Genomic DNA, 25563 nt, shown 5'->3' on the forward strand with positions numbered 1-25563 from the left:
CTCTAAAGCAATCCAGGAGCCTCGCTCCTTTAGGAGTCCGGAAGCACCAGACAAACTGATTGCTCCTTCCTGCTTCAGAAAATTAAAAATCCCACTTATACTCAGAGGAGTCTAAAAACCTCCAACAAAAAGCTCTTGCAAAGTACTTAACCAAAGCCAGAAGCTTGTCAGCCTCAGTGAGGCAGGACAAGACAGAAACCCTTCTCTTGCTTGCTGCAAAGAAGCAGCACACAATGGTGAACGTGCCAGGGGTGTTTCTGTGCCTCTGGTGCTGAATCTGCACCTCCCCTTCAGCAAAATGGGGGCTTTTCTGCAGCACAGTGCCAAGCAGGGCTCAGCCAGGGGGAGAAGCCAGAAGGATGCCCTCATGGTACAGGGACTGTCAATGCTGCTCAGTGTGATCACCCCACACCTGGCCCAGAAATCATCGTATCCAAAAGGAAGCTGATAAACTCTGCACCACCGAGAGCTCAACCTCACTGTAAAGATCTGCAATATTTGTACAAAGGCAGTGGATTTCCCTGGAGACCAGCCCTCAGATTTAATAAAACACTGGAGACTGACTTGATTAATAGCATCTGTCTTGCAATGCATTCAAAAACATATAATTTTTTGATGGTCTGATTGTGGCTCATTCTACAGAAATGCAGACTGACCAGTTCATCTTAATCCTTAGTTGGTTTTGTCATCTCTCCTGTCACTACCATCTTTGATAAAGATTTACTGTCTTGTTGGAATTTGAGTAAAAATTCCCATCATTCAGCTGCAATTCTCACATTAAACCCCACTGGATTCTGTGAATCACAAAAACACGTAGCTAATTTTTCCCACATACAGTTTGTGTGTTGTCATAATTTTGAGGAATGGGAAGGGACAGCCACAAGCCACACACAGCTCCAATCCATATTTCACAACTTCCTGAAGAACTAAACAAAACTTTACAAGTGATACCTGTGCAGCAGACTGGGCTGGATTCAGTAGGTTCATATTTTGCTGAAAAGAAATGTGGATAAGCAAGGACTAAGAGGAAATATGAACATTACAGATTCCTCATCTCATTTTCCCACAGATCAGGGATGTACTGAGTCAAAAGGAGAAATTCAGTGAAAATGTGCATCACATCTCACTCCTGCAAACCTTTCTTAACCATCCTTGCCCAATTACTTGTAGCCATAATTAATCACCTAAAATCCATTTAAATCAAACTAACATCTACACCTGCCTTTTATTTTAAATGTCTCTTTTTAAAAGAGTGGAGAGGTATGGAAAGCTGGTTTAACAAGCACACTGAACCCATTGTTTATGGCCTCTATAAACATGGCTTAGTAAGAATTACTGACTTAATCAGAGAGAACTTATCTCCTGGTGAAAAGAGCACTTTAAATTTCAGAAATGGCACCTTTACTGTGAAAATCTCTTAACTTTTCAAACAAACTCCGGGGGGCCTTAAACACCAGGTCCGTAAATAAGCACAGTCCGGGTGCCTGCCCTGCTCACAGGCAGCCAAACTCGAGTCATTTATATGTTTTATGTGGAAGTTCACAAAAACTCAGAAACCATATTCTAATAGAAGAATGAAGGGGTGCTCCTCCATCCCACTCTAGAAGCAGTATTCATCCATAGCAGTAACACCAGTTTACACTAAATGCTATCTTATCAGCACTACTACTTGGCTACACTTGGCAGGTTCTGCATTTTCTGTCATAAAGGAATCCCAGGTTAAACTTCTTTCAGGTGAACAATTTTATTGAATAGTTTAATTTAAACCAAAACTAAAAAACCTCCATAACCATCAAACACCAGCACCCCCTGCCTTTCCTCCCACAAGCCAGGTTTGCCAGTAACTTCACGGCGAAATTGCTGCCAAAACATAAACCAAGCTGATCATGAAGTTTTATAACCAGATACAAACGTGATCAGCATCTTTAAAAATGTTGTAACAGTAAAAGGGTAATACTTTCCACCGATTCTCTTGGAAAGGCAGAACTCCTAACAAAAACTAACATTCTAGTGAGCCTGTGCACTAGGTCTGAAATTGTTAAGAAAGTATGATTCACAACAAGTCTAAAATCCATTTGCTTAATGACTTGTCTCTACTGAATTAATAGCTTCCATTTATTTTCTTAAGGAAAACACCACAACGCTGCAGACAACAATGTGTCAATCTGGCTGCCAGAAGCAGGAAAGGCAGCGGATATAAAATTTTATTATTTCATGCCCCAAGAGCAGCCAGAAGGACTTAATGAAATCAGGGCCAGATTTACAATCTGAAATGGCTATTCAGCAGACAGCTCTGCTTCAGCGGGATGTGCCCCCTGACCCCGGGCCCTTTGATCGGGGCACAGCAGGTGGGCTGCGCCCCCAGCCCATCTCCCACCCTTCCGCCCGGCACCCCCACCTCTACAGGTGATTCCCCAGACCCTTATCACAAGCAGCTGTTGCCAGCTGAGTGACAAACAGCACCCGTGCTGCTGTGGCACAGAGAAAAACCTCTCTGCTGCTGGGGAAGCCTGCCTGGTACTGCAGGGCTCCCTTTCTGCAAACTCACCCTCAAACATGCCCCCAGAATCCCTGATTAAAACATGGCTCTTATTTCCATTTCCCCAAGAACTAGATAAAAGACAGTTCCATAAGTAATCTGCCATATTTTAAATGCATTTTTATCAATAGTCCTGAAACCACGTACAGCCATATTGGGAATATTTGTGAGTGGCTAAACTGCATTTAGGGGTTTAAAACCTGGATTTAAGTTAATCTATAAACCTTCATTAAAATCCAATGGAAAAGCTGCACTTTCTCAGTTACAGGTAGAAAAAGCATTGATTTACTAAGTATAAATGGGTGGGAAAAGCTAATTAACGCTTCTCACCCCAATCGAAAATATAATTAACAATTAACAGTAGCAGTGGCAGATGCCAGTGGTCAATGGATTCTCAGGGTGTGTTCTGGGAAGGGGACCCCCATGGCAGGGTCAGGCCTGAGCCCAAGCTCACAGAACCACGCTCAGGGCTCGTTAGCTCAGACTCAGTGCACGCTAATTGGGCTGTGGTCACACTGAATCCTGAGCAGGGCATCCTCACCCTGAACAGGAGCAGGGAATGTGCCCCAAAGTGCCCCCCAAATGCATGTGGGGGTTCTGAGAGCCCCAGCTCCACTCCCCTGGCTGCACAGGAGACATTATGGACACCAGGTGAGATCAGCCTCCGTGTCCTGCCCCAGTCACACAACAGGAACTGCACTGAGCATTTCTTTCCTCACATGAACAGTTTTACTGATAGCAGGTTGAAGTAAAACAAAAATCTATTAATAAAGCTTTTATGATATACACCAGTGTCCTCTTTCCTTAGGAAAAAGGTTAGAAGAACATTCTGAAATACAATGTGCAATGTCACACACAAATTCATCCTGGATAATCTTGCAAGAATTACAGTTCTGAAGTCCCAGAAAAAGTCCTTTAATAACTGGAATATTAATTTCAAAAGATACAAAATACTTTAGCAATGACTGATTCTAACTCTAAATGCTGGGTCTGTGCCTCAAACAGAGCAGGAAAGGGTGGATGTTCTCCTGGAGCCTGCTGCCAGAGCTGCCCGTGTCAGAGCCCAGCACAGCCATCCCCAGCAGTCAATCAAAACCACATGTGCCCCAACTCCAGCAGGGAGCTCCCAGGCCAAGGGCACTCCCCCTCCATCAGCACCATCACACTGATAACCTCCCTGCAAAACAACTGCAGAAACAATCCTTTTCTCTGACAAAATGGAAAAGGCTGCAACTAAGTTTGACACGGCTTCCGACACACAGGGCAATTTTATATAATCTGAAGACTAAACCAGCCTACAGTGCACAGGCAGAAAACAGGACAGTGAAAGGGGTGTGTTCTTTTGATAGAGTTTCATTTTCCTATCTCATTATTTATCACTACTAAGTACTTATCTTCATCTAATATGAATTCAATTAGTTCCATAAGCATGTTCCATTATTCATGTGATAGCTCCAGCCTTGCTTATCCAACAGCTTATAAACTTTTAGCCTTCTTTGAAGTCACTTTATGGATTGCTAAATGGAAATCTTATAAAGAATGACTAACTAGGTGATGATAGAAAAGCTGAAAAATAAGAGCACAAAACACAGCTCTGTATTTTCTACCAAGGTTCTCCCCCATAAATCAGTTGGAGCCCTCTGACCTATAACAGGAGATTATCTTATCTCAGTGGAGAACATTTCAGTCACAGCAAATTAGATTTAACAGTCAATGGATAGGCTTGATATTTTAATCATAAGAAAAATTTGTCATCTTCCATTAATGTAACTGTTCCTTCTACAGAGCCCCCGTGGAACACGGGAAACTGCAAACTAACTTTAAGGTACCAAACAGCTCAGGAAAGATCTGAGAGCTGGGAGAGGCTGGATTTTGTTTAAAATCACCAACACTTCTGCTTCTTCCAGAGGCCCCATTCCAACGCCGGGATAGCAAAACCCACAGAAACAAGACTAGAGGTAGAAAAGAATTGTTTCCTATATCCCAAATCCATCTTGCCTTCCCTGGCAGGATGAGGCTGCCACTAGTGCTGGCACAAGGAGGACAAACCCAGGCATGGGAGCTGCTCCAGACCTTCCTGCAGCACCCCCTGGGCCCCACACCAGGGCAAGGCCCACCTGCCCCAGGCACAGCGCCAGGCTGGCAGTGCAGCCCTGATCCTCACACTCAAGGTGTGCATTAACACAACACTTCTGAAGTCCTATTTGTGACATTTCAGCATTTAGAGAAAAAGGAATACTGAATAATGGCAGTAGTTTGTAGTTCCAGTTTATAAAATTATTTTGATATGGAAGAGATAGTACATTTTTAAACAAACACAACTGTCAGGTCATGAGAAGAATTGCTGTTGCAAGTACGATGTTATTCTAAACAAAAAACCCACACAACTTTCCATATGAAGAAAGGGACAAATAGAGTGAGCATTCAGCACCACAAACTAGAGGTAACCTAGGAAGTGTTCAGCTCATGTGACAAATGTCACCTTCCCTTGCCCAGGGCACAAAAATTCGGCAGCACTTGCCACCAGGCAGATCTAGCACCACTGTGGAATTTTATGTTATTTTTCAATGAAAAAAGCACCGTTAGCTGTAAGATGCAGTTCTGTGTGTAATTGAATTTATCCATAAGAGCAGAGAAAACAGTTTGGTTTATTTATTTAATTTATTTGATAAGGCACTTTGAATAACTGTACTTTGCCAAAGCGTGTCTGTGTTCCAGAATCTCTGGCTATTCAAAAGCCAGACTGGATTTAGTACTAAACAGATTTTTTCACAAGTTACTAAAATGGATGAAAATTGGCTTCTCCAAGAACAACTCCTTTTTTTGAGTTTTTACAGATGGAGTTTGGAAGGCCCACAGAGCCCTGCAGTCTGAAACATGGAGACAAAGGAAGAGGCAATGGATTTATGGAGAAGGCAGGAGTGAGACATCACACAAAGCAACTCCAAGGTGCAATTATTAAATTTCTTTTTTATATCCATTCCCAGGCCAACCACAGAGCTCGTTGTGAGCACAAACACCTGTGAAAGCTGCCAAGTGTGTGTATGGAGATCTTCTCCCAGCCCCTAGCAGCTCTCTTCCATCTTTTACAGACACCACAACTATCACACCAATGATTGCCTGGGACGGATGTGGGGCAGAAAGTTTCTTGATCTGAATGAAGAACACATTTCTTCCTAGATATTCCCACTGTCCTGCCTGTGCAGTATCCAAGGGTGATTATGAGTAGCCCCTTGAACAGAGCATATGATGTGCAAACAAATGTACATGTACATGACTTTTAAACTAATTGGTTATTCACAAACACATTGTACTGCAATTCTTTACTTGGTTTAGCAGTATAAAGGGTATAAAAAAATTATCTGTACCCAGGATGGTAAGGAGAAGAAAAAAGACATCCTGTACATTTAATCTATCTTTTCATGAAAAAACTGCCTTCTAAAATTACCTCCCATTAATGCTGGAAAAAGGGGGATATTACACAGCACACACAAACACACAACATTTGTCCTAGTGAAAGAATATTAATCAATATTTCCAGAAATTACACATTTTTATGGACAATACAAGAACAATTCCTTTATGTGATGTAAAGCCCAGCTCTCTAAACTGTTCTGTACCCTGAACAGGAAAGCTCTGTTTACACACACGGGATCTAAACCAGGGACACAGGTCAGTCATGTCCAGGGGCACGCGCAGAGCCAGCTCTCCAGCCTGCCCAGGGAGGCCGAGATCCCTGGGCAGGAATGGCTCTGCCACCAGAGCACTCCTGGGGAGGGCACAGCCAGGGAAGATGAGGATTTCACAGGCACCTTAAGTCAGTATCTTTTGTTGTCCCCCAGATACTTTTGAGGTAAGTCATCCACTGTTTCACCAGTGCTGGAAGCAAAAGCAAATGTGCTATTTCCACTTTTAGAGTTTTTAAAAAAAAGTCACATGAATTACTGGGAATTGTTTATAGGAGAAGCTTTCTGTGAGGGCTGGTACTCTGCCAGCTTTGTGTTAACATTAACTGCAAGTTCCTTCTTTTCAGATCTTTTGAACATTTAAAAAAATTACAATCTGTCTGCGAAAGCCTAGAACTGTAACTGTCAACATTGTGGTTTAATATCGACTCTGCCTTTGTGCCTGAGTCCAAGCAAGGCACTGAAGGGATTAAATGAAGCCCCAGGGCAGGGAGGGCAGCAGACGTGAGCAGCAAGTGTGCACAAGGAGCACCAGGAGCAAACAGGGCTCCTGAATGTTCCACCTTATCATGTGTGCCTCACTCAATTCCCCCAGCACTCCCAAATTAACAGCATTATTTCATGTTTAAGCATATGAATGAATGTGTAATTGCTTGCAGAATCTGGCTCTAAATCATACCTCTATATATAGTTTCAGAAATTGTGAGAGACTTACCTCCATCAAACTTAAGTGTATTCCAATGAGGTAGGGCATGGGGGCACTGTGGAGAGGAAAAGACACAGCTTTACATCCTTGTAACCCTGAATAACACACATGACTCATTAAATCAGCTACAGGAAAACACTGGGATGCTGGATTAGCTTTTGCTTAAAAAATAATAGATAACATATATACAAACAAATCACATGTGAACAAAGTGTTAGTCCATATTTGAAGGATGGTTTTTAGTATGCAATAGTCTCCCACTGCTGTAAGACTTCACTTTTTCTTGACAACAGAATTTCTAAGTGACTAAGTTTAGGCAGGTACCTAAGGACAGCTATTAAACATAGGCCTAACACTGGGGTAATGTATACACATCACCCAGTAGTAAAAGTTTTGACTTCTTTGAATGAGTCCAAACACATTTTTAAGTAATTTACTTTTAAGTATAAACCTTGATATGTTTTCATTTGGAAAAGAAAATAAAAATACTTTTGAAGATCCTGATAAACTCCAGAGTTCCTGGGACATCTGCTGATGCCAACAGTCCCCTCAGGACACAAAACTTCAATAGCCCAGAGGCTCTTAGGCCAGGTTAGCCTGGGCCACAGGGGTGGCACCTCTGTGAGCCCAGTGTTTAAGGGCAGATCTGCTCCCTGTCCCGTCCCTGACGTGAGCAGGCCCCAGCAGGAGCAGCAGAGCCCCACGAGCTCCTCTGGTGCCCAGGGTTTCCAACGCTGAGCTCTCTCAGCCTCCCCCTCCGAGGCAATCAGAGCCATCAGCGAGGCTGCCAGAGCTGCTAATTGCAAATATGGCACATCCTGCCTGCGAAACGCAGCGCACACAGACAGACACAACTTCTAAAATAGAGCTCGGCTCGCTTTGGATACAGAAACTCAAAGAGCTCATTTTCAATTTCAGATGAAAAAATGAGAGAAATGTCACTGTACTGCCTTGGATTAAAATATCTCCCATATTGCGGCTCTAAGCTGGTGCCTACTGTTCAGTAAGAGCAGTACAGTACTGAAAAAGCTCCTGAGACACCAGGCCAGCAAAAATCCCTGCTTCTCCTTTTCCTGAGAAATACCTTAAAAATATATTTACTGAAAAGCATATTAATATTTATGTTGTTTATTAATACACCCCCTCAAACTGCCACTCTGTAGGATGCTCTACCGAGGTGGAAACAGCCCCTGCTGTAGAAATTCCATGTGAAACCAATTTTTTTCCTTTCTGAGACATTAAACACATACAACTTCCACAACCCCTTTGCAGTTCACTGGCAGAACATTCCAGTGCCTGTCCCACGTCACTGCAATGAGTGCACCCCCAGAGCCCTCGGGACAGAGCCCAGAGGGGCTGTTCCAGCACAGAATGACCCCCATGTTCTGTTTCCTGGGAATCCCACGGGCGGCAGCTGGGCACACACCCAAGTCCTGGGCAGCAGGTGTGACACTCCCCAGGACACTGGCCTGTGACACTCGAGGGCTGCTCAGCTGAGCCCTGCTCTGTCACAGACACGTTTGGCTTGTGACAAATGGCACCTCCTCAGCTCCAGTGGCCACAGCTCAGAGGCAGGGAACAGGCAGGATTTTATGCTGAGAGAATGAAGCAGGGCTTTGGCTCGGGCTGCCCCGGCCACCAGCACCAATGTGGTTCCAATTAAGGACTTGCAGCCACGCCACAGCCTCAATCCCCAGCGCACAAAGTCAGAACCTTGGCAGGAAGTCTGAACCCTGCAAATGCCTCAGCTAGTGGAACCTCAGCTAATGGAATGAAAGGAAGCAGGCAGAGTGCAGTATGGCTGAAAACCAGCCGATTATTAACATCTCCAAATGCAGCCAGAAAGGATATGGCTCAAGATACATGGATCAGCTTTGGATGCAAAGGCTCATCGTTTCAATTTTGAAGTGACAAAAGTTACATGTAACAGCAATACAGCACATAAAAAAAATATAAGGAATGCATAAATAACCTCAGTAAAATGCAATTCTGGTAAAGAGCATAAATATTTCCAATAAAATCTACCAGAGAGATTCTATTCTTCCATCATCACTCATCCATGTGACTGAATAGGAAACACACCTAGAAGTAAATGCCCCAAGTTCATGTCAGGCTTCATAAATTGTTTTTATCACCATTTCTCTTGACCAAGAGTTAATCATAGGCCATTATTTAAGCAGACCTTTAGCATCCTGTGCAGGGGAAGGTGCTGTGTCCCCCCTTCCCCACCCAGGGCACACTGAAGCTGTCCCTCCTCATGCCATTCCGGTCCTGAGACGTGGAACAGTCCAGCAGTTTTTAATATTTGATCAGGGTAGATTTGTACTTGCAAGACTTCCAAGTGAAGTTCAGCAAGATGCATCCCTTGTATAAAGGGCAGAAACACTCAGCACAACCTTTAATCCTTCTGGGAGCCCTGGCAGATTAAAGACTGCCCTTCAGAGCAGGCCTTCCCCACTGCTTGACACTTCATCAGTCCTGGGGCTTCTTACAGCCACAACTACTAATTACTCAAAGTTGTTTGCTGGCAGCCAATAGCCATTAAGTGCAAAATTAAGAAGTATCAGTTTCTACCACATGTATTTACTGCTCAAACAAAGTGCCTGCATGAGCCTTTTGGAACAAAGAGAGGGGTCATTACTCCTCTGGTGCTATGCTGGCTCCAAGGCAATCAGCCTTATTTATAATCAAATGAGTTATATAGGTAAATATCAAATCATTAAAGTAGCAATGCATAAGCATGAATATGGATTTTGGGGACATAATGGCTATATATTGCCCATTTATTACAGTTGCATTTTTACAATTTCTTTAATTCGTTTCCTTAGGCAAACTAGAGACCTCTTAATTATGCTCCCAAGAGGTGGGCAACTACTAATTGGAAGAGAAGCAGGTGAAATAGAGGGACATTTCTTCTTAAGTGAAAAAAGCTCAGCCTTAAAAAATACTGCAATTCACCAGAAAGCAATGTAAAAGCCCAAGGACCTCCAAAAGGTTCCTATTTACAGCTACACAGGGATTTCACCATTTTGCTCCACTGTTCGAGGAAAATGGATGAGAGCACATTTACCACATTCATGTCTGCTCTGCAAACATTGACTTAACGGGTGGCTGTCTCCACACAACTTGGTACCTCCCTCTCCAGGGCAGTCTCCTGACTTCTCTTCACATTCCTCATTGCAATGCAACAGAATTCCCAAAATTTATTGGGGTAATTGACGCAAATAAGAAACTTGACTGCATAAATTGGAACAGTGCAGGGAATGCACAGCTGTCACCAGGAGAGAGAGCAGCTACAAGAGGCTTCAGTGAGTGCCCAGGTGTGCCAGGCCCAACGGCAGTGCCCACCCAGAGCTCCCCAGGCAGGAATTTTTGTTTCCCAGCAAGCAGCAGGAGGACTCCAGCTCCGCCTCCACCTACTCGAGGAGCACATTGGCTACATGCAGATTCAGAGAACAGGAGAAAGGGGGCTAAAAAAACTCCTGGAGAAACGGCAAACTGCCCCAACAGAAGTGTTTGTTCAGCAGCTGTGCCAGGGTGCTCTCAGAATTGATTCATGTTGGCTGCTAAGCTGTCTGTCTGATAGAAAAGACTGCTTTAATCACCCTACAAAATGTAGTGTATCTTCTGGTGACAAAGCTCTGGGCCCAGCAAACAGCTGTGTCGTAGCCCAGCAAAGCCAGGCTTTTCTCAGGGCTCATTTCAAACACATTCACTCAGGGCAAGAAGGAAGCAAACAGTCACAGTGGGAGTGGTTTCATGGAAACAAGAAACAAAGTGGGAAAAGTAGTAAGGGAAATTGATGCACTGCTTCCTTCACATCACCAAATGTTTGAATTCCCAATATAAAATAGATGGACATGATCTGGCCAGTTCAAATAGCTGTGTGTGCCTAAGTGTTGATGCTTGGTGGCAGCACCTCCCTAACCAGGACTTCTGGCACCTGCTGGCACATGCTCCAAACAAACAAAACCCAACCAAACAACCCCAAACCAGCCACCAGCACAGCAGCTGTGCTTCTGTACTTCCTCTCTTGATCTGTATTCAAAGGAACAAGCAATTGTGCATTAAGCTATGGTCTCTAGTGACAGTATTTTAGTCTCCTGCACCAAAAATGTTTCCCTGGGCTGAGGGAATTCACTAAAGAGCAGTGCCTAATTAAAAGATACAAATAAAGGATAGCACTCTATCCCTTGCTTCCCCTCCTGCCCCTTGTCCTCAAGAGCCTCCATGACAGGGTGACTGAAGTCATTCCAGATCCATGGAGGATCCACAGCAGCACTGAGTCAGCATCCCCACTGCAGAGCCAGTGCCCTGAGAGCAAACACCTGGGAGACACAGCCTCTCAGCATTTCCAGTTCTGAGGGAAGGTACATAGTGAGGAATGCAGGGGAACAGAAATAGTAAGTTTAACAAAACCCTTTCAAGAGGGAAATGGGAAGCAAAAGGCAAATAATCACAGGTGGAATCTATTTTTTTTCAAAAAACTTTCAAAGATCTCAAGTGACACACTCCATCCTTCTGTGGGTTTCAAAAGAGCAGGAGAAGATTCAAAACATCACAGCACAGTCAGTAAATGAGCACAGCCAACTGAATGAACAAGATATTCTGTATTCATAAGAACTGTAGAATTCTCATTACTTCAAGTTTTGTTCCTATTTCAGCTCTCTAAAATTCTTATGTCATATTTGCAAAAGAAATAACCAGGCATTAATTAAAATTAAATGGAACTCTTCTATTTTAAATAATCTCAGGTCATTTCCCTTTAGAGGCAGACACCAGGAAGCAGAAATGCTGCCTTGGAGCAGGGAGCTGAGTGCTCTCTCCTCCCAGGCAAAAATGACATCTCCAAGTTCACGTGGTTACAAAATAGATGGTGGACTCTGGTTTGGGAAACATTTTATGGCTCATAAATTGTTGCTAAATTGACTTACTCAAACAATGACTGAGTGTGCAGCTACCTCTCCAATTAAAGTTCCTGGCTGGGTAAGGAAATCAGTTGTTGCATTTGTGAGCTGCCACAGTTGTACCTTTTGAAATCTTTGCACACAGCCTGGCTCTCTCCTGCCATGGCTGGGTGTTGGCCACCAAAGAATCCCCTCGGTGATGCTCAGGGACTCCTGGCTTTCTCTCCTGCCCCAGGCTTTGCTTTTTCACCCTCTGGGCGGGCCCCTGGCCCTGCCTTTGTCAGGAATCCATGAATAACCGATCTGAGCCTGGAGCAGCAGGTACCTGAGGGGAGCTGGGGCAGCCTCTCCAAGTGTTAATTACACGTGAGAAGCCCATTATCCAGGGACAGGCACCTGCTGGCACTGCAAATGACTGGGACCTGCTCTTCCTGTGCAGGGAGCCAGGGAAGGCTCATTTCCACAGGAGATAACTCTTTACATTCCTGACACAGCCACACACAACATTTAAATCAGCTGCACAGGAGCAAACTTCCTTTAAAGCTGCACCATTTGGTTTCCAGGCCCTCACTCAGTGCTGGTTATCCAGCTGGGTCCCCAGGAGCAGCTCCACCCTCACCCTAAGCCATGGGCTGAGGTCTGAGGGACACACACACCCCTCCAGAACCCACGCCAGGGGCTGCACACACCGAGGCCCTTACCAGCAGTAGTCCAGGAGATGTGGGGGCAGGACAGGAATGTAAACGTGCTGCCAGAACATGGGGTAGAGCATGGCTGCAGACCCATGGATGCAGGCAGTTAACTGAAAAACACAGAAACCACAGCGTGAGTGAGACAAACCCTGAGCTTCAAATGCTGAACTTGGAGGCAAGAAAGTAAAGAATCAATTCTGCTTTCCTACCAATGCTTTATTAGCAGATACACTGCACTGCCTTCCTTCAGGAGTTAGATCACAGAATATGTACAAAATTTAACAGGAGTACCTGTTTTAACATTTTTGAGAAATTATCTGCTTTTCCATTTGTAGAGAAGAAGAACACAATCCAAGCAAACAGTTATAATTTCTCCATAGGTTCAGTACATATGGTTTATAAAATAGCTAACAAACACAGCTTTGTAACGTTACCTTTAAATCTTATTCAACTTAAGGATATAAGGATATTTAAAATCAAAATTTGAATTTGAGATCATGTATTGTGGCACAGAATTCGTTCCACCATAAAAGCCTTTCTACCCAGGGTGGTTTCATTTTCTCTCTCTTACCTGGTACTAAATTCAAGCCCTGAGTCTGAAGCTAACAGAAATGAACTGCAAACAGGTCCCTCCCAGTCCTGTGTTACAAAGCCAAAAGCTCCAGACAAAGGCAGCAGCCCCTGAGCAGCCCCCCAGGCTGGCTGCACTCGGGGATGGGGCTTTGGTTCCTTTCCAGGGACAAGGCCTTGGCACTGCCAAGCACAGCCTGGGAGCAGAGAATGTTCCTGGGCTGGAACGGCGAGCGGCAACCGCTGGCTCGGGCCCAGCTCCTCCAACCTGCCTCACACTGCACTCCAAGCTGCCAGCAGTTTATAGAGAAACTTGTAAGCTAAGAACACACGGTATGAATACCCCTCCCTCCCAAGGACCAGACGTGCTTTTATCTTGGACAGAGGCAAAAGGAAGAGAAACAGCAGAAAGAGAGGAAAAAAACCCAGCCCCACTTGTGAACTGGCTCATTAAGGAAAGCACAGTGACAGGTAAGTAATTCCTCTTCCCAGGCTCTGTCACAAAGGGAGAGATTAAACCAACCAACCACACAACCTCTGAAATGCTTTGGGCAGCCCTTCTCTTCTTCCCTCCTCTCTGATCATTTACTGTTCTTTTCATTCTGTAGGTTGCTGAAATAAACACCTCTCCTTCATTTTATTCCATTACCAGACCTGGATGGAATTTTCCTTATTTTAGTAGTGAGGACACAGAACATGTGGCAGATAGAGAAGTTAAGATTTTACAAGTTTTCTGTAATTAAACTTTACAATACTTAAATGCTTTCAGTTAAATGTGGGATTGATTGTAAACATTATTAATAATTGTTATTAGGTGCCAGAGGCTATTATAATTCTCCTTTCACTTACTTTCAAAGTGATATTGTGATAGTTATTCTGAGATTAAATCTGAAGTCTTACTCCTCTCACTTCTCTGCCCTGTGCTGACAGACCATCCTTACAAGGGTTTGTGGCTCCAGCCTTGCCATGGAGCAGTTTGAATCTCAAGCACCAAGCAGCTCTGGTGGTACAGCCAGACACCAGTTCCAGCCCCAGGAAATGGAAATGGCAGCTGTTCCTCAGCCAGGACAGCTCGAGTGCTCAGCCCACAGCACTAGAAACCAAAATTAGTTAAACCATCTTCAGCACTCACAAAGGAAAGCAATCAATAGCCATTTACAGAGCAAACACGACCACAGAGCATTTGCTTTCATAAAGAAAATCACAATCTTATTGACTGCTAAACCTTGAAATGCATAACACAAAACTTTGAACTGAATCAAGCCCTGTGCTTGTTTTGATCTCCAGCCATTTTTAGAAGAGAGTGCTCTAGAATATTCAGCAGCTTTCATCTCTCAGACACTTGACGGAGCCTAAGGAGCATTAAGACTAAACCTTATCAAACACAACTGCAAAACTGTGCATTGTCAATGTACTTCAGCCCACTCCTCTGGTCCACCCAGGAGAGGTCACTGGAATATCCATTTGACAGTGGCATTTATCTTTTTTTTTTCCCTGTCAAGTAAATTCTGAATAAAGGACTGCACCATGGCATAAGTCTTTGAACATTCATGTACCAAACAGCCACAAAAATGCCTGTACCCAAAAAATTCTTTTGAACATCAGGGGCCAACAGAAGTTCCACAAAACCTTCACAATAAGGCACAGAACTGAGCTGGGGCTGCATAACTGAGGTTGAAAGACAGACCTGGAGATAATCTGTTAATTTCCTATATCTGACTGTGATTAAAAGAAATTAAATACTGTCAAGAGAGGACATTCTTGTGCATTTTACTTACAGTGCTCAGCTTACTGCAGCAAATGAGGATGCGGCGCTCGTACAACATACTGGCGTAGAGATGCAGCATGTTGTTGACATCAACTGCTACAAAATACTCTGTCAGATTTCTCTGGGGAGAGAGAAAAATCATTTTTGACTCATATATTACAAAACCAAGAGTCCTTAACAAAAAAAAAAAAAACCCAAAAAACCAAAACAAAACCCCAAACCAAAGAGGTTTCATCCTTCTATTGTGTTACATCCAGTACGTGGCTTAACAAAAGAAAGCAGGATTTCATCTTATAGCAGAAGCCTTTCTAACTGCAGTATCTCTCCTCTAAGTTTTGGGAAGCTGGGTCTTGGAGTAATAAGAGTGATGATTTTTAACACACAGCTTTTGAATACATGATACTTCTCTGAGAAAAAAAAAATTCTGTCACTTTTATGGAGACTTCAAAGCTGCCTGATAAAGTACCAAAAACCCACATCCCAAAACTAAAAGCAGCTCTCAGAGGCCAATTCTAGTACATCAAATTTGGCTGTGAGCTCAGCCTGTGCTAAAACAATTCTGACTATTGGAACACATGTGGTCCTTTCACACACACAAACCCAGTTGTCTGAACTGAGCCCCTCACTTGTGGACATCCCTGGGTGGGAGACAGGAGCACTGCCCTGGGGACCTGAGGAAGGAGGAAGGGAATTATCTCTGAGCACTTCACTTCTTAAAACAGAGAAATTAAAGAAAAGGGGAGAGGTGGAGGAAAAGGTAATACCAAAAAATGCTGAATTAGGGAATTTGTTTCCAAATAGCTTCTTACAGACATGAAAGGGTTGCTATAGGATAAAGACAGCCTTATACAAAAAGCACATGTGAGAGAAAAATTAGATTAGTCATGAATTCAAGTGCAATCTTAATCATCCTTAAATTAAAAAGTGCAGAAAAGCAAAAAGCAAATATGATTTAGAAACTTAAAGAAGCTCAACAAAGCCTATTAGCACTTTTGACAGATCCAAGATACTTGGCCTGAGAAGTCTGCCAAGATGCTTCATACTGTGCAAAAATATGTTCCCCAGCTTGCCATCCAAACACAAAGAGCTGAAGGAAAATTAAGCATTGTATTTGGGAGACTTTGGTACCAGTATGTAGAGGGATAAAAACTGAGCTCATTATGGTTGGCTTCAAACATGTAAAATAAAACAATCATTCAGGTCTTTGTTACAGCAGAGCTGGAGCCACAGACAGGTACAGTCAAAGGAGGAAAAAAAAAAGCCAACACATTTTGCCAAAAACCTATTAAACTATCATGTACTTTTTCTGTATTTCTCATCCCATCTGTGCTGATTAACATGATATTTTTGTCTAAACATAAGCTGTCTTCTCTAGGCTCTTCTTCCCCCTCTCACCCACCCTGCCACCACGCCAAAACACAGCGCGTGACGACACAATTCCTGCTAATAGTGGGAATTAAAGGAATTTTTAAGGAGCCCTGAACTCCCTTGATGGCACCCAGCTCAGGGGCACAGCACAAGCAGCACACAGCCCCTGCATCCAGCCTGAGGATGCAGCCCTGCCCCGCACGGATCTGTTTGTGAGGCAGCAGCCTCCACTGCGGGAGGAAGAGACGTGGGGACTCGATTTGCAATTGTTCTTTCATCGACTTTATTGCGATGACATGACACACAAATGTACCTTCAGATGGAAGGATTTATAAGGTTTCTGTCTTGTCTGCTCTCTGAGATTTGCCAAGGACACCTGGGAACCATGTGGGCTGCATGGAAATGTATTGGTACTGAGGAGATTCACGTGTTCCCTCGAAGTTGTATTTATAAGAAAGCTGTCAGCTCTGAAGCTGAAATTGGGACTTACACATGTATTTTGAAAGACATGTCTCGTAAGTGACAAAACCATGAATGAGTTAAATAAATACAAATGAAAGCGTTCCAGTTTGCAGGGTAATTGTTATGTATTTTGCTTCCTAGGATTTAAACCTTTCTTGGGGCAGTAAAAAGGGGGATTTTCAGAACAGGTATCCCCACTCCTCTCAAAATTCACCAAGAGCACTACAAAGCTCCCTCACACTCCTTTGAAAGTTTATTCCCAGATCAATCATCCATCTGATCATTTGCTATCTAATATCAATAAGCATACACTGACTACACTGACTTTTGAGATTAAAAATCACTACTTCTCTTCCACTATCAGAAGAGGAAGATGGACTGAGTGATACAAAAATACACAGGACATCACCCCCAAGAAAATGCCATCATTTCAGCCTGTTAACTTACCTGCTATTTCTGAAACACAACAGCTAGCACCAGGAATTTCAGTCTTGCACTGTATTTCCTGCAACCAGCCCCATTTATTTCTGAAGTCACTCTGCATTTACACATCCATCACACAACTCACATCTCCTGAAGCAGGGAATGAGCTGCTGGTACAGAAAAGTGCCCATGCTAAATTAAATGGCTCTGTGACTCACTAAACACATTGATCTGACACAAAGTCAGGTAATTCCAAGAGGTTTGTCAACACTCCCAACAGAGCTCTCTGCAGCTCCCCAGTCATCATCACATCCAACTTCGAAATTTGGCACCACTAAAACTTTTGCTAATATGTGTTTTAAATGCAATTCCTGGTAAGATGTGTGGAACTTTTAATAAATCAGGTCAATTGGTTAAAATACAGCAGACTATGCCCATTAAATCTCCTTGTATTATTCCCTAATATGCTCCACTTCCACAGGAAGGTTGCTTTAACAGGTAGATAAAAACCTCCTAAGAAATTACACAACCCTGGGATAGTGGGAGGTGCTGCTGCCCATGGCATGGGGTGGCACTGGATAGGCTTTAAGGTCCCTTCCAACCAAATCATTCTGGGATTTTATGATTCTATGTATTAGGACAAGATTTGATGGCTGGTTTAGACTCAGGAATTGATTCCTGAATTACGCCCAGCATATCATATTTGCACAAAAATAAAGCACCTCAGAAGAAAGAGCACATCTATTAAATTTCCTGTCAGAATATGTGTCAGTATGAAGAGTCTGCAACACAGAAAAAGCAGCAACAGTGTTTTGAAAGGCAAACAAAAAGCCCCGAATGCTATCTGCTATACAAATCACCCACAAATGAGATGGAATGTCTTGATGATTCCCTTTTTCCTTTCATGCCATCAGCTGAAGGATATGATGCTGAGACCGACCGCAAAATGCTCAGGAGGAAAACTGAGATGTCAGGCACAGGAGTTTGGCTGAGACAGAGCAGGAGCACATTAAAGAGTATTTAAGAGAAGCAAATGCCAGCATTGTCTCCCCACAGACTCATCATCTGGCTGGAAAGCTGAGCCAGGCTGGAACACACACAGCTGTGTGAGGCTTAAAAAGTCTCCCAAAAAGTGGCTCTGCAGGGCCCAGGTGTGCTGGCATTCTCAGGAGCCACCTAGCAAGCAGAGCATCTTCCCTGCCCTCTCAGGTCATTGTTCCAGAGGGGTGGAAGTGAAGGGCGAGCAGAGCTGCTGTTTTACCCACATCAACCTGCCCATCAGTACCTTCTCCTTCACTCAGGTCAGCTTTTAACCACACATGCAGACTGGCAGCTCCTGAATGCTCAGTATTTTATAGAATAAAATCTATGCCAAACAGAGCAATGTTTGTTATCTATGTAGCTGCTGGCATTACATGGAAACAATGAAGTGTAGGGTCCTCCCAAATACTCACATTTTCAGGTATACTGGGAAGCTCTCTGGTGTCAGGCACAGTAAAGTAAGAGTGCTACAAAAAGAGCAAATATTGATTATTTCAATAATGTTGAAAGCAATCAAAGCAATCTAAATCTATTGCTTGGTATTGGTATCAGCAGGAACAGCAGTTGCTCAGCTAAGTAAAAATGACAGAACATTTGTTACCAACTATCAGCCTGAGCTCCCTGGACTCCACAGGCTGGGTCCCCAGATCACAGGGGCAACAGGAAATGCAGTAAGATAGAAAGTATCAAATGCTCCTGGAAAGTTGTATCCCATGGTTTTGTTCTCCAGAGCTGCTGCCACAGTCAGGCTCCCAGTGGCTGTGAGAGATCCCAGGAGCTCCAGGCAGGCTGTAACTCAGGCCATCCTTGCCCTGCCCACGGCAGGATGGACCCCAGGAAGCAGCAGCAGCAGCAGCAGGGCCTCCTGTGACCCACAGCACCACAGAGCCTCATCCCAGCCAAGGGGGAATTGTGGAAATGTACTGGGAAATGCTTCCTAAGGCTCAATGCCTGCTTACCTGAGAAATACTGCAAACTCCTAGGTCACTTTTATACACCCTAAAAGCACATTTTGCCAGATCATATTGCTCTCGAATTTTTATAATCCATGACATTGTTCAGTATTTTTAACTGCCTGCATTCCAGGAGCCCAGGTTCAGTGCAGCTCCCAGTCTGAGCACAGATGACTTCCATGATCCTTGGTCAGGGCTTTGGAAAGGAGAGAAGGGAACTTGCATACAATTCATATAATCTTTAAAATTTTCACAATTTGTCTTACGGCTACTTGTTAATTACTGGCTGAAGCCTCAAAGGCTGTTCCATCCTTGGCATAGCTCCACAATTGGCACAATTCTCTTGCACACAAATCTCAGCCATCTCAGTGCTTCCTGATCAGGCAGTAACCTGAAATAGCAGGCAGGGACCACAGCTCCACTGAAGGGAGACACTAAATGAGAAACACAAGTTTTGCTTTCTGATGCTTCACTGCTTTGGTTTGCTTTGGTTTGGTTGCAAAGATGCAATGCCGCGGCAGAGGAACAGCACTGAGAGCAGCACCACACAGAGGAACCTCACTCTGACCCTTCAATGGCTCACAAACAGCCAAAATAAAATCAGAAAGACAGGTCCCTGGGCTGCTTTTTTCTATCCTTTCTTGCTCCATTGCCCATGAAATGTCTGAGACCAGGGGAGACAGGCAGCAGCATTCCTTGGAACCACTGGTATGAAAAAACTGGAATACGCCCAGTGCCCCTGGTCTGGGAGACAGCTCATCCCCAACCAGAAGGGCTGCTCCTCAGGAGGGGTCCTGGAGGGGCTGGGGCCGTGCCCAGGGCCAGCTGGGAGCAGCAGGGCACACAGCCCTGGGGGAGCAAGGGGCACGAGCTGCTTCGTACCAGAGAGGGCTTCAAGGGGAGCAAAGGAAACGCAAGGGAGCCTTCCCAGGAGGGCCCACAGGGACTCTCAGCTGGCAGCAGCAGCAAGGAGCACCTGCAGTGCTCAGCACAGCCTGCAGCACGAGGCTGGGCTGCTAAAATCAACACAAAACCCCCAAAAGATTCAATTCAAAATACAATCCTATCATTAAAATCCCACATCTATACTGTCAGTGAGCTTGCCTAATTTTCTCACAAAATAGAAAAATGAAATAAATGCTTTGTTGTGCGAGGTTTTTTGAGGCAAGGGGAAGGAAGAGAAGGAGCCAGAAAATGTGATGAGCAGTTAACAGTCCCTGTGCCAGGTAAGTGCCTGTTTGCTTCCCAGCCTGCTCCCCCTCCAAACCCCCAGGGCCAGGAGCTGTGCAGAGTGGGGGCAATAAATGTCCTGCTGTGCTCCTGACCTCCTGCAGGTCACCCAGGGCAGGGTGAGACATTCCCAGGGGAATCCACACTGCCTTCCTCCAAGCCACTGCATTTCAAACACATCTGAGGTTAGGGAGAGGGAAGCAGTGGGCCCCAGTTGTGAAAAGGGAATTTCACAGCCCCTCCCAGGAAAACACCACCTGTGTACAAGCTCCAGGAGAGAGGACTGCTTTGGACATTCCTCTGGTATGGCATGGAATGAATATTAAACACCTCAGTTTTCATCTCCCCCCACACTTACCACTCCAAGATGAACAGAGGTTCCTGGCTCAGGGATGGTGAGTTTATGAAATGTTTCTAGGAGCTCACTCCTCTGACTATCCTGAAATGAGAATAAACCAGGAATATTGAGCAAACACTGCTGCACAAGGTAAACCCTGAGGCAGAAGGGCAGGGTAGGCCAGAGGGGTGGGTAAACATTTTGCATTTGTAAGATCAGTTCTACTTTTACTGCCCATGCCAAAGTTGGATCAGACAGCTGGCAGAGGCTGATGGGACCCTCCAATATGGGAGCTGCAGAGTTACAGGAGCTGTGCTGAACACAGCTCAGGGAGTCAGGAAAGCCAGCATGGGTGGCTGCAGGGACTTGGGTCAGATCCACAGCCACAGTCTTGCTCTTTATCTTTTTCAAAAAGAAAATTAAATGTGTATTTATTTTTCAGAGGCACTTGCCAAGCTGAATATGATCTTCTGTATCATTGCATCATACAGATTAATAATTCACATGGTCATCTCTGATAGAAGCACTTCTTCAAACAGCTGCTTTCATACTCTCACCCTCATTCATTTGATACTGTGATAGGAAAAGGAGGGTCAGTATTTAGAATAATACCTGTCCTTTTGCTGAATAATCTGCCAAGACATTGAGCAGTTTATAAAAGACTTCAAACCACGGGAGGTAACTGGAACAAAAAAGAAAAATGAAAAAAAAGAAAAGATAAGTTATTTTGGTTTGAATCCTAATACAAGTGGACTTTGAAAACTGAATCATCAGTATCTCAGTTTTTAATTGTTTTAAAACCTTATTCCATCACTGTATTTGGCCTGGCCCTTGCTTCAGTCAAACAGAAACTTCACCTTCAGTACATGCACACAACTTCCAAAAGAGAGGAAGAAACAAAATCAAAAAGGGGAACACACAGAAAAGTCACATCTTTTTCATTTACTTTACATCTCCACTGCACAAAGTAAGACAGTGAGGGTGTTCCTTTTCCCTGCAGTTTTGGTAGGGTTTTCATGGCACAGTTTTCATGGCACAGTTCTGTATTTCTGTATTTCAGTCCCTCTCCCAACACCAGTCAGGAACTTCCCTCGGCTGCAGCGAATGCAGAGCCAGCCAGAGATGCACTCCCTGATGCTCTTTAATCACAGCTGCTTTCTGAAGCAAATGGATTCTATTTTGATATAGTTAGACAGGATTTAAAGTTTTTATAAAATATGACTACATCCTGACAGCTGTAAGGAATGGAGTGCCCCGTGGTCCCTGGCTGAGCAGCTCTGGTGATAAATGAGGTGAGAAGCTCTCTGTGAGACAGACAAAGTGACTGGCACTCCATCATTAGCGTTTGTTTGAAGCCTGCAAATGCTACTGTAAAATGTAAGTAGCTTATCAAAATATACTGATAAGCAACTTAACTTTTCATGTTATATGACAGTATTATCGTTGAAATTAATTCGCTCTAAACATCTTTACAGAGTGTGTATTCGAATAGAGAGAAAGACAGACAATTACCACTTTAAACAGCATTTAACTTTGACATTATATTGTAAACAATCCAGAAGGATTAGGTAGAAGATAAGTTTCTTTCTTTCTGTTTAGTTAAATAAACTTCATCAGAGTTAAAAGCCATTACAAGGGTAACAAGAAATCCTCTCCAAACATATCTGCTAAGTAGAGATTAAGAACCTGGTAAACAAATCCGTGCAAGGCATCTATCAAAAGAGTTTGAGGAGACAGAAAAGCAGGAAGGCAGAAAGCTCCCTGGCAGTGGGGAACCAAAGCTGCTTCCACAGAGGCACCATTAAAAGTTCCACCTAATCGCTCAGGGACTTGGCCAGAAAAATACATTTACAGAGTTAAAATGAGAGTCCTTAAAACCATTGCTGTGCTCCTAATGTCTGTGTGTCGTGTCTTGTAAAAGAGGAAAACAAAAGCAGGTTCCCCCAGGCCTCCCCTTCCCCAGGGGAGCCAGAGCAGGGACCCGAGGGGGCAACGCTGAGCCCCAGATGGGGGCAGGTCCTGGGTGTCCTTCAGAGCTCCCCCTGCCCTGTCCTGTCCTGCCCTGCCAGGGCCTGTGCCCACTGCTGAGCCCTGCCAGGGCCTGTGCCCACTGCCCTGCCCTGCCCTGTGCCCACTGCTGAGCCCTGCCAGGGCCTGTGCCCACTGCCCTGCCCTGATCTGCCCGGGGCTGTGCCCACTGCTGAGCCCCCTGCAGCCCCCAGGGTTCCTGCATTACCTGGGTGTCCTTCAGAGCTCCCCCTGCCCTGCCCTGCCCTGCCCTGCCAGGCCCTGTGCCCACTGCTGAGCCCCCTGCAGCCCCCAGGGTTCCTGCATTACCTGCACACACCCAGCATGGCACAGCTGCAGGCTCCAGCCATGAGAACACTCCAGCCCAAAGCAACCTCACATTTTTACTGGGCGCTAGGAAAGAGCCTCTGTGACTCCAATAAGAACAGCCCACACATCTCACATTCCCACAATGTCAGAACACCAGCAAACCCCCACAGAAGCAGACACAGCCCCATTTCTGCTACCCTTGTACTCCCTGGCTTTCCCTTCTCTTTCCCAGTATCCTCTGATGAACCTATTGTCCTTTTTTTAACATTCCCTCCTCCTTGTTTCCAAATGATGGGTTAGCATCTCATCATAACTGCTTCTTTTTCTGTTCTGAGAATAACTTCCCCTTCTGAGGACAGTGTCCCAGTTTGGAATCTGAGGAAATGAGCTGGTATTTGAAGCAGAACTCATCCCTCCACAACACAGGGGCATCTGTGTGGCTCTTGCTCAAGAGAGGGGCAAGACAAACAAAGACAAACCCACCACAGAATTGTGCAAATTATGCAGACAATCTCACTTCAGTTGTCACCCCCCCTCTATTGTCACCACACAATTCAGGATCTCTCTTATCCCAAAATTTCTGGATACATTAGAAAACTGATTTATCCTGCCATCTTCAACACTCTTACTTCATCACTTAATCCGTGTGTTGACTACTCAAGAATAAACCAGTTCTGCTTTTATTAGACCCAAACTGAGACCAGTTAAAGTTGAAAAAAACCTAAAAAATCCCCCAAGAAATACAGTTATCTGAATTTGTTTCTAGATGTCTGCCAAAAGGAAAGAGGAAAAAAATGTGGATTTTTTTTTCTTAAAGAAAGCAAATCCTCAAGGCAGCCTTTAAACACCCCTCCAAAGAAACACAGGCAGAGTTTATAACCCAAAATATTCTGTACCTTAAGTAGCACAACTGGTAGCACTACTGAAGATTTATGGCTTATGACTTGCTCATATTTAATTTGTAACCAAACACTTCCCCTTCCTCTTAGCTCCCTCAGAAGTTTTGATGAACTCTTGTTTTCCCAGGTCAGAGGTTAAGCAAAGGAAGGGAAGCTCTGCAGTGAGATTGCCCAGAGCCAGCCTCTCCCTCCAGGGCTCCAGCCCCAGGGCAGCCCAGCCCCTGCAGGGCTGTGTCTGAGCACAGAAAACAAAAACAATCTGAATTTCAGCTCTTCCTTAGCTTTTGGCTTGCTCTTAGAAAGGTAAATGTGCAGTGAAGCCAACTTAAAAAAGGAGAGACTTTGCAGTGTTATTTGCAGCAGGCAACCAGAGAGGAGAATGCAATAGCAGGACACCAACCTGAGAGTGCAGAACTCACCAAACCCAAGTGCCAGGGAGCACTTCAGGCTTTGGGAGCCTTGGCAGCAAAACCTCTCCACGTTCCAGTGCAGCAGCAGCAAACCCTAGTGGCAAGGGGGGCCTTTTCAAATGATTTATGAAGATTTGCCAATTACCATAGCAACTGTTTATACAAGTAATGTTTAACACTGCCAGCTCCAGCACTGCCTTTACTGGTGTGCTGACACCAACACTCGTGGAAGGGCACCTGTGGCACCTTTGGTGTCCCCTGGAGCTGTGAAGCCCCACCTTGGTTCCCACCCCTGGAGCACAGAGCGGCTCCTGGGCCGTGCAGAGCTGAGCTGCACTCAGGCACAACTCCTGTCTGAAATCAGTGGGACTCAGAAACCAGCCTGACATCCACACATGTCTGCAGCATCTCCTCCTAGACTGAGTTGCAAGCACACATAACTTTTACTCCTTCCATTCACACAGATCAGAAGTGGAATTTTTAACACGTATTTATTTATAACACATACTATATATATTTTGATAACAGCATAACCAACTGCCATCTCCCTTGCAAAACAGAACAGTCATTTCCATTTTGCAGATGGGCACACTTCTCTGTGGTGACAGGCTTACAAAATCTGTCTGTATTAGCCAGGATTGGTTTCATGGAGTTCCCAAATCTTGACCTTTTTGCTCAGCACAATAATCTACAGTGACCTACAAATACAATCCTGACGCCAGTTATTACATGAACTATAGACACATCATCACCAACTTCACTGACAAAAGTGTAAGGACGAGGAAATTCAGGCCAAATGCATCTTCTGCCAGCACTACTCCTGCATGTGCCACTAAAACACCCAGCGCCTCACTCATGGACTCTGAAGAACAGATAATAACAAACAATAACTCCCTGCCTGGTGCCCAGGTCCTTGGCTGTGGCAGTGATGTCAGCCTGGAGCCCAGCAGGGTGACACTCTGCAGCAGCAGTGACCTGTGTCCCATGGGCAGCTGCTCCTCCCCCTGTCCCCTCCACACCATCACTGCAACCAACAGCAAAACTCCAGCACACCTAGGACAGAGCTGAAAATCCCAAGGAAATTCAGCAGATTGAAAAAGAGATGGAATTATTATTATTATTATTATTATTATTATTATTATTATTATTATTACTATTACTATGCCATTTTTCATTTCACTGTATGAACCCAGTGAAAGCTCCTGGTGAAGCAGGACACATTTTCTGACTCGCAG

The 25563-nt window shown here is 44.5% G+C and overlaps 1 protein-coding gene across 5 annotated transcripts in view; it reads right to left on the bottom strand.

The window, feature by feature from the left end:
- The window catches only part of DENND1A (DENN domain containing 1A), a 146916-nt gene that overhangs the window by 61288 nt on the left and 60065 nt on the right, over positions 1-25563 (bottom strand). For all 5 annotated transcript variants that reach the window (XM_059486570.1, XM_059486567.1, XM_059486569.1 and 2 more), the window contains exons 6-11: positions 21295-21364; positions 20704-20784; positions 18576-18629; positions 14879-14989; positions 12540-12640; positions 6941-6986 (exon numbers count right to left, since the gene is read on the bottom strand). In XM_059486570.1, the coding sequence (XP_059342553.1) occupies positions 6941-6986; positions 12540-12640; positions 14879-14989; positions 18576-18629; positions 20704-20784; positions 21295-21364 (463 nt within the window). The remainder of the gene's footprint in view (positions 1-6940; positions 6987-12539; positions 12641-14878; positions 14990-18575; positions 18630-20703; positions 20785-21294; positions 21365-25563) is intronic.

Source organism: Ammospiza nelsoni, chromosome 20, assembly GCF_027579445.1.
Source record: "Ammospiza nelsoni isolate bAmmNel1 chromosome 20, bAmmNel1.pri, whole genome shotgun sequence".
NCBI classification, from domain to species: domain Eukaryota; kingdom Metazoa; phylum Chordata; class Aves; order Passeriformes; family Passerellidae; genus Ammospiza; species Ammospiza nelsoni.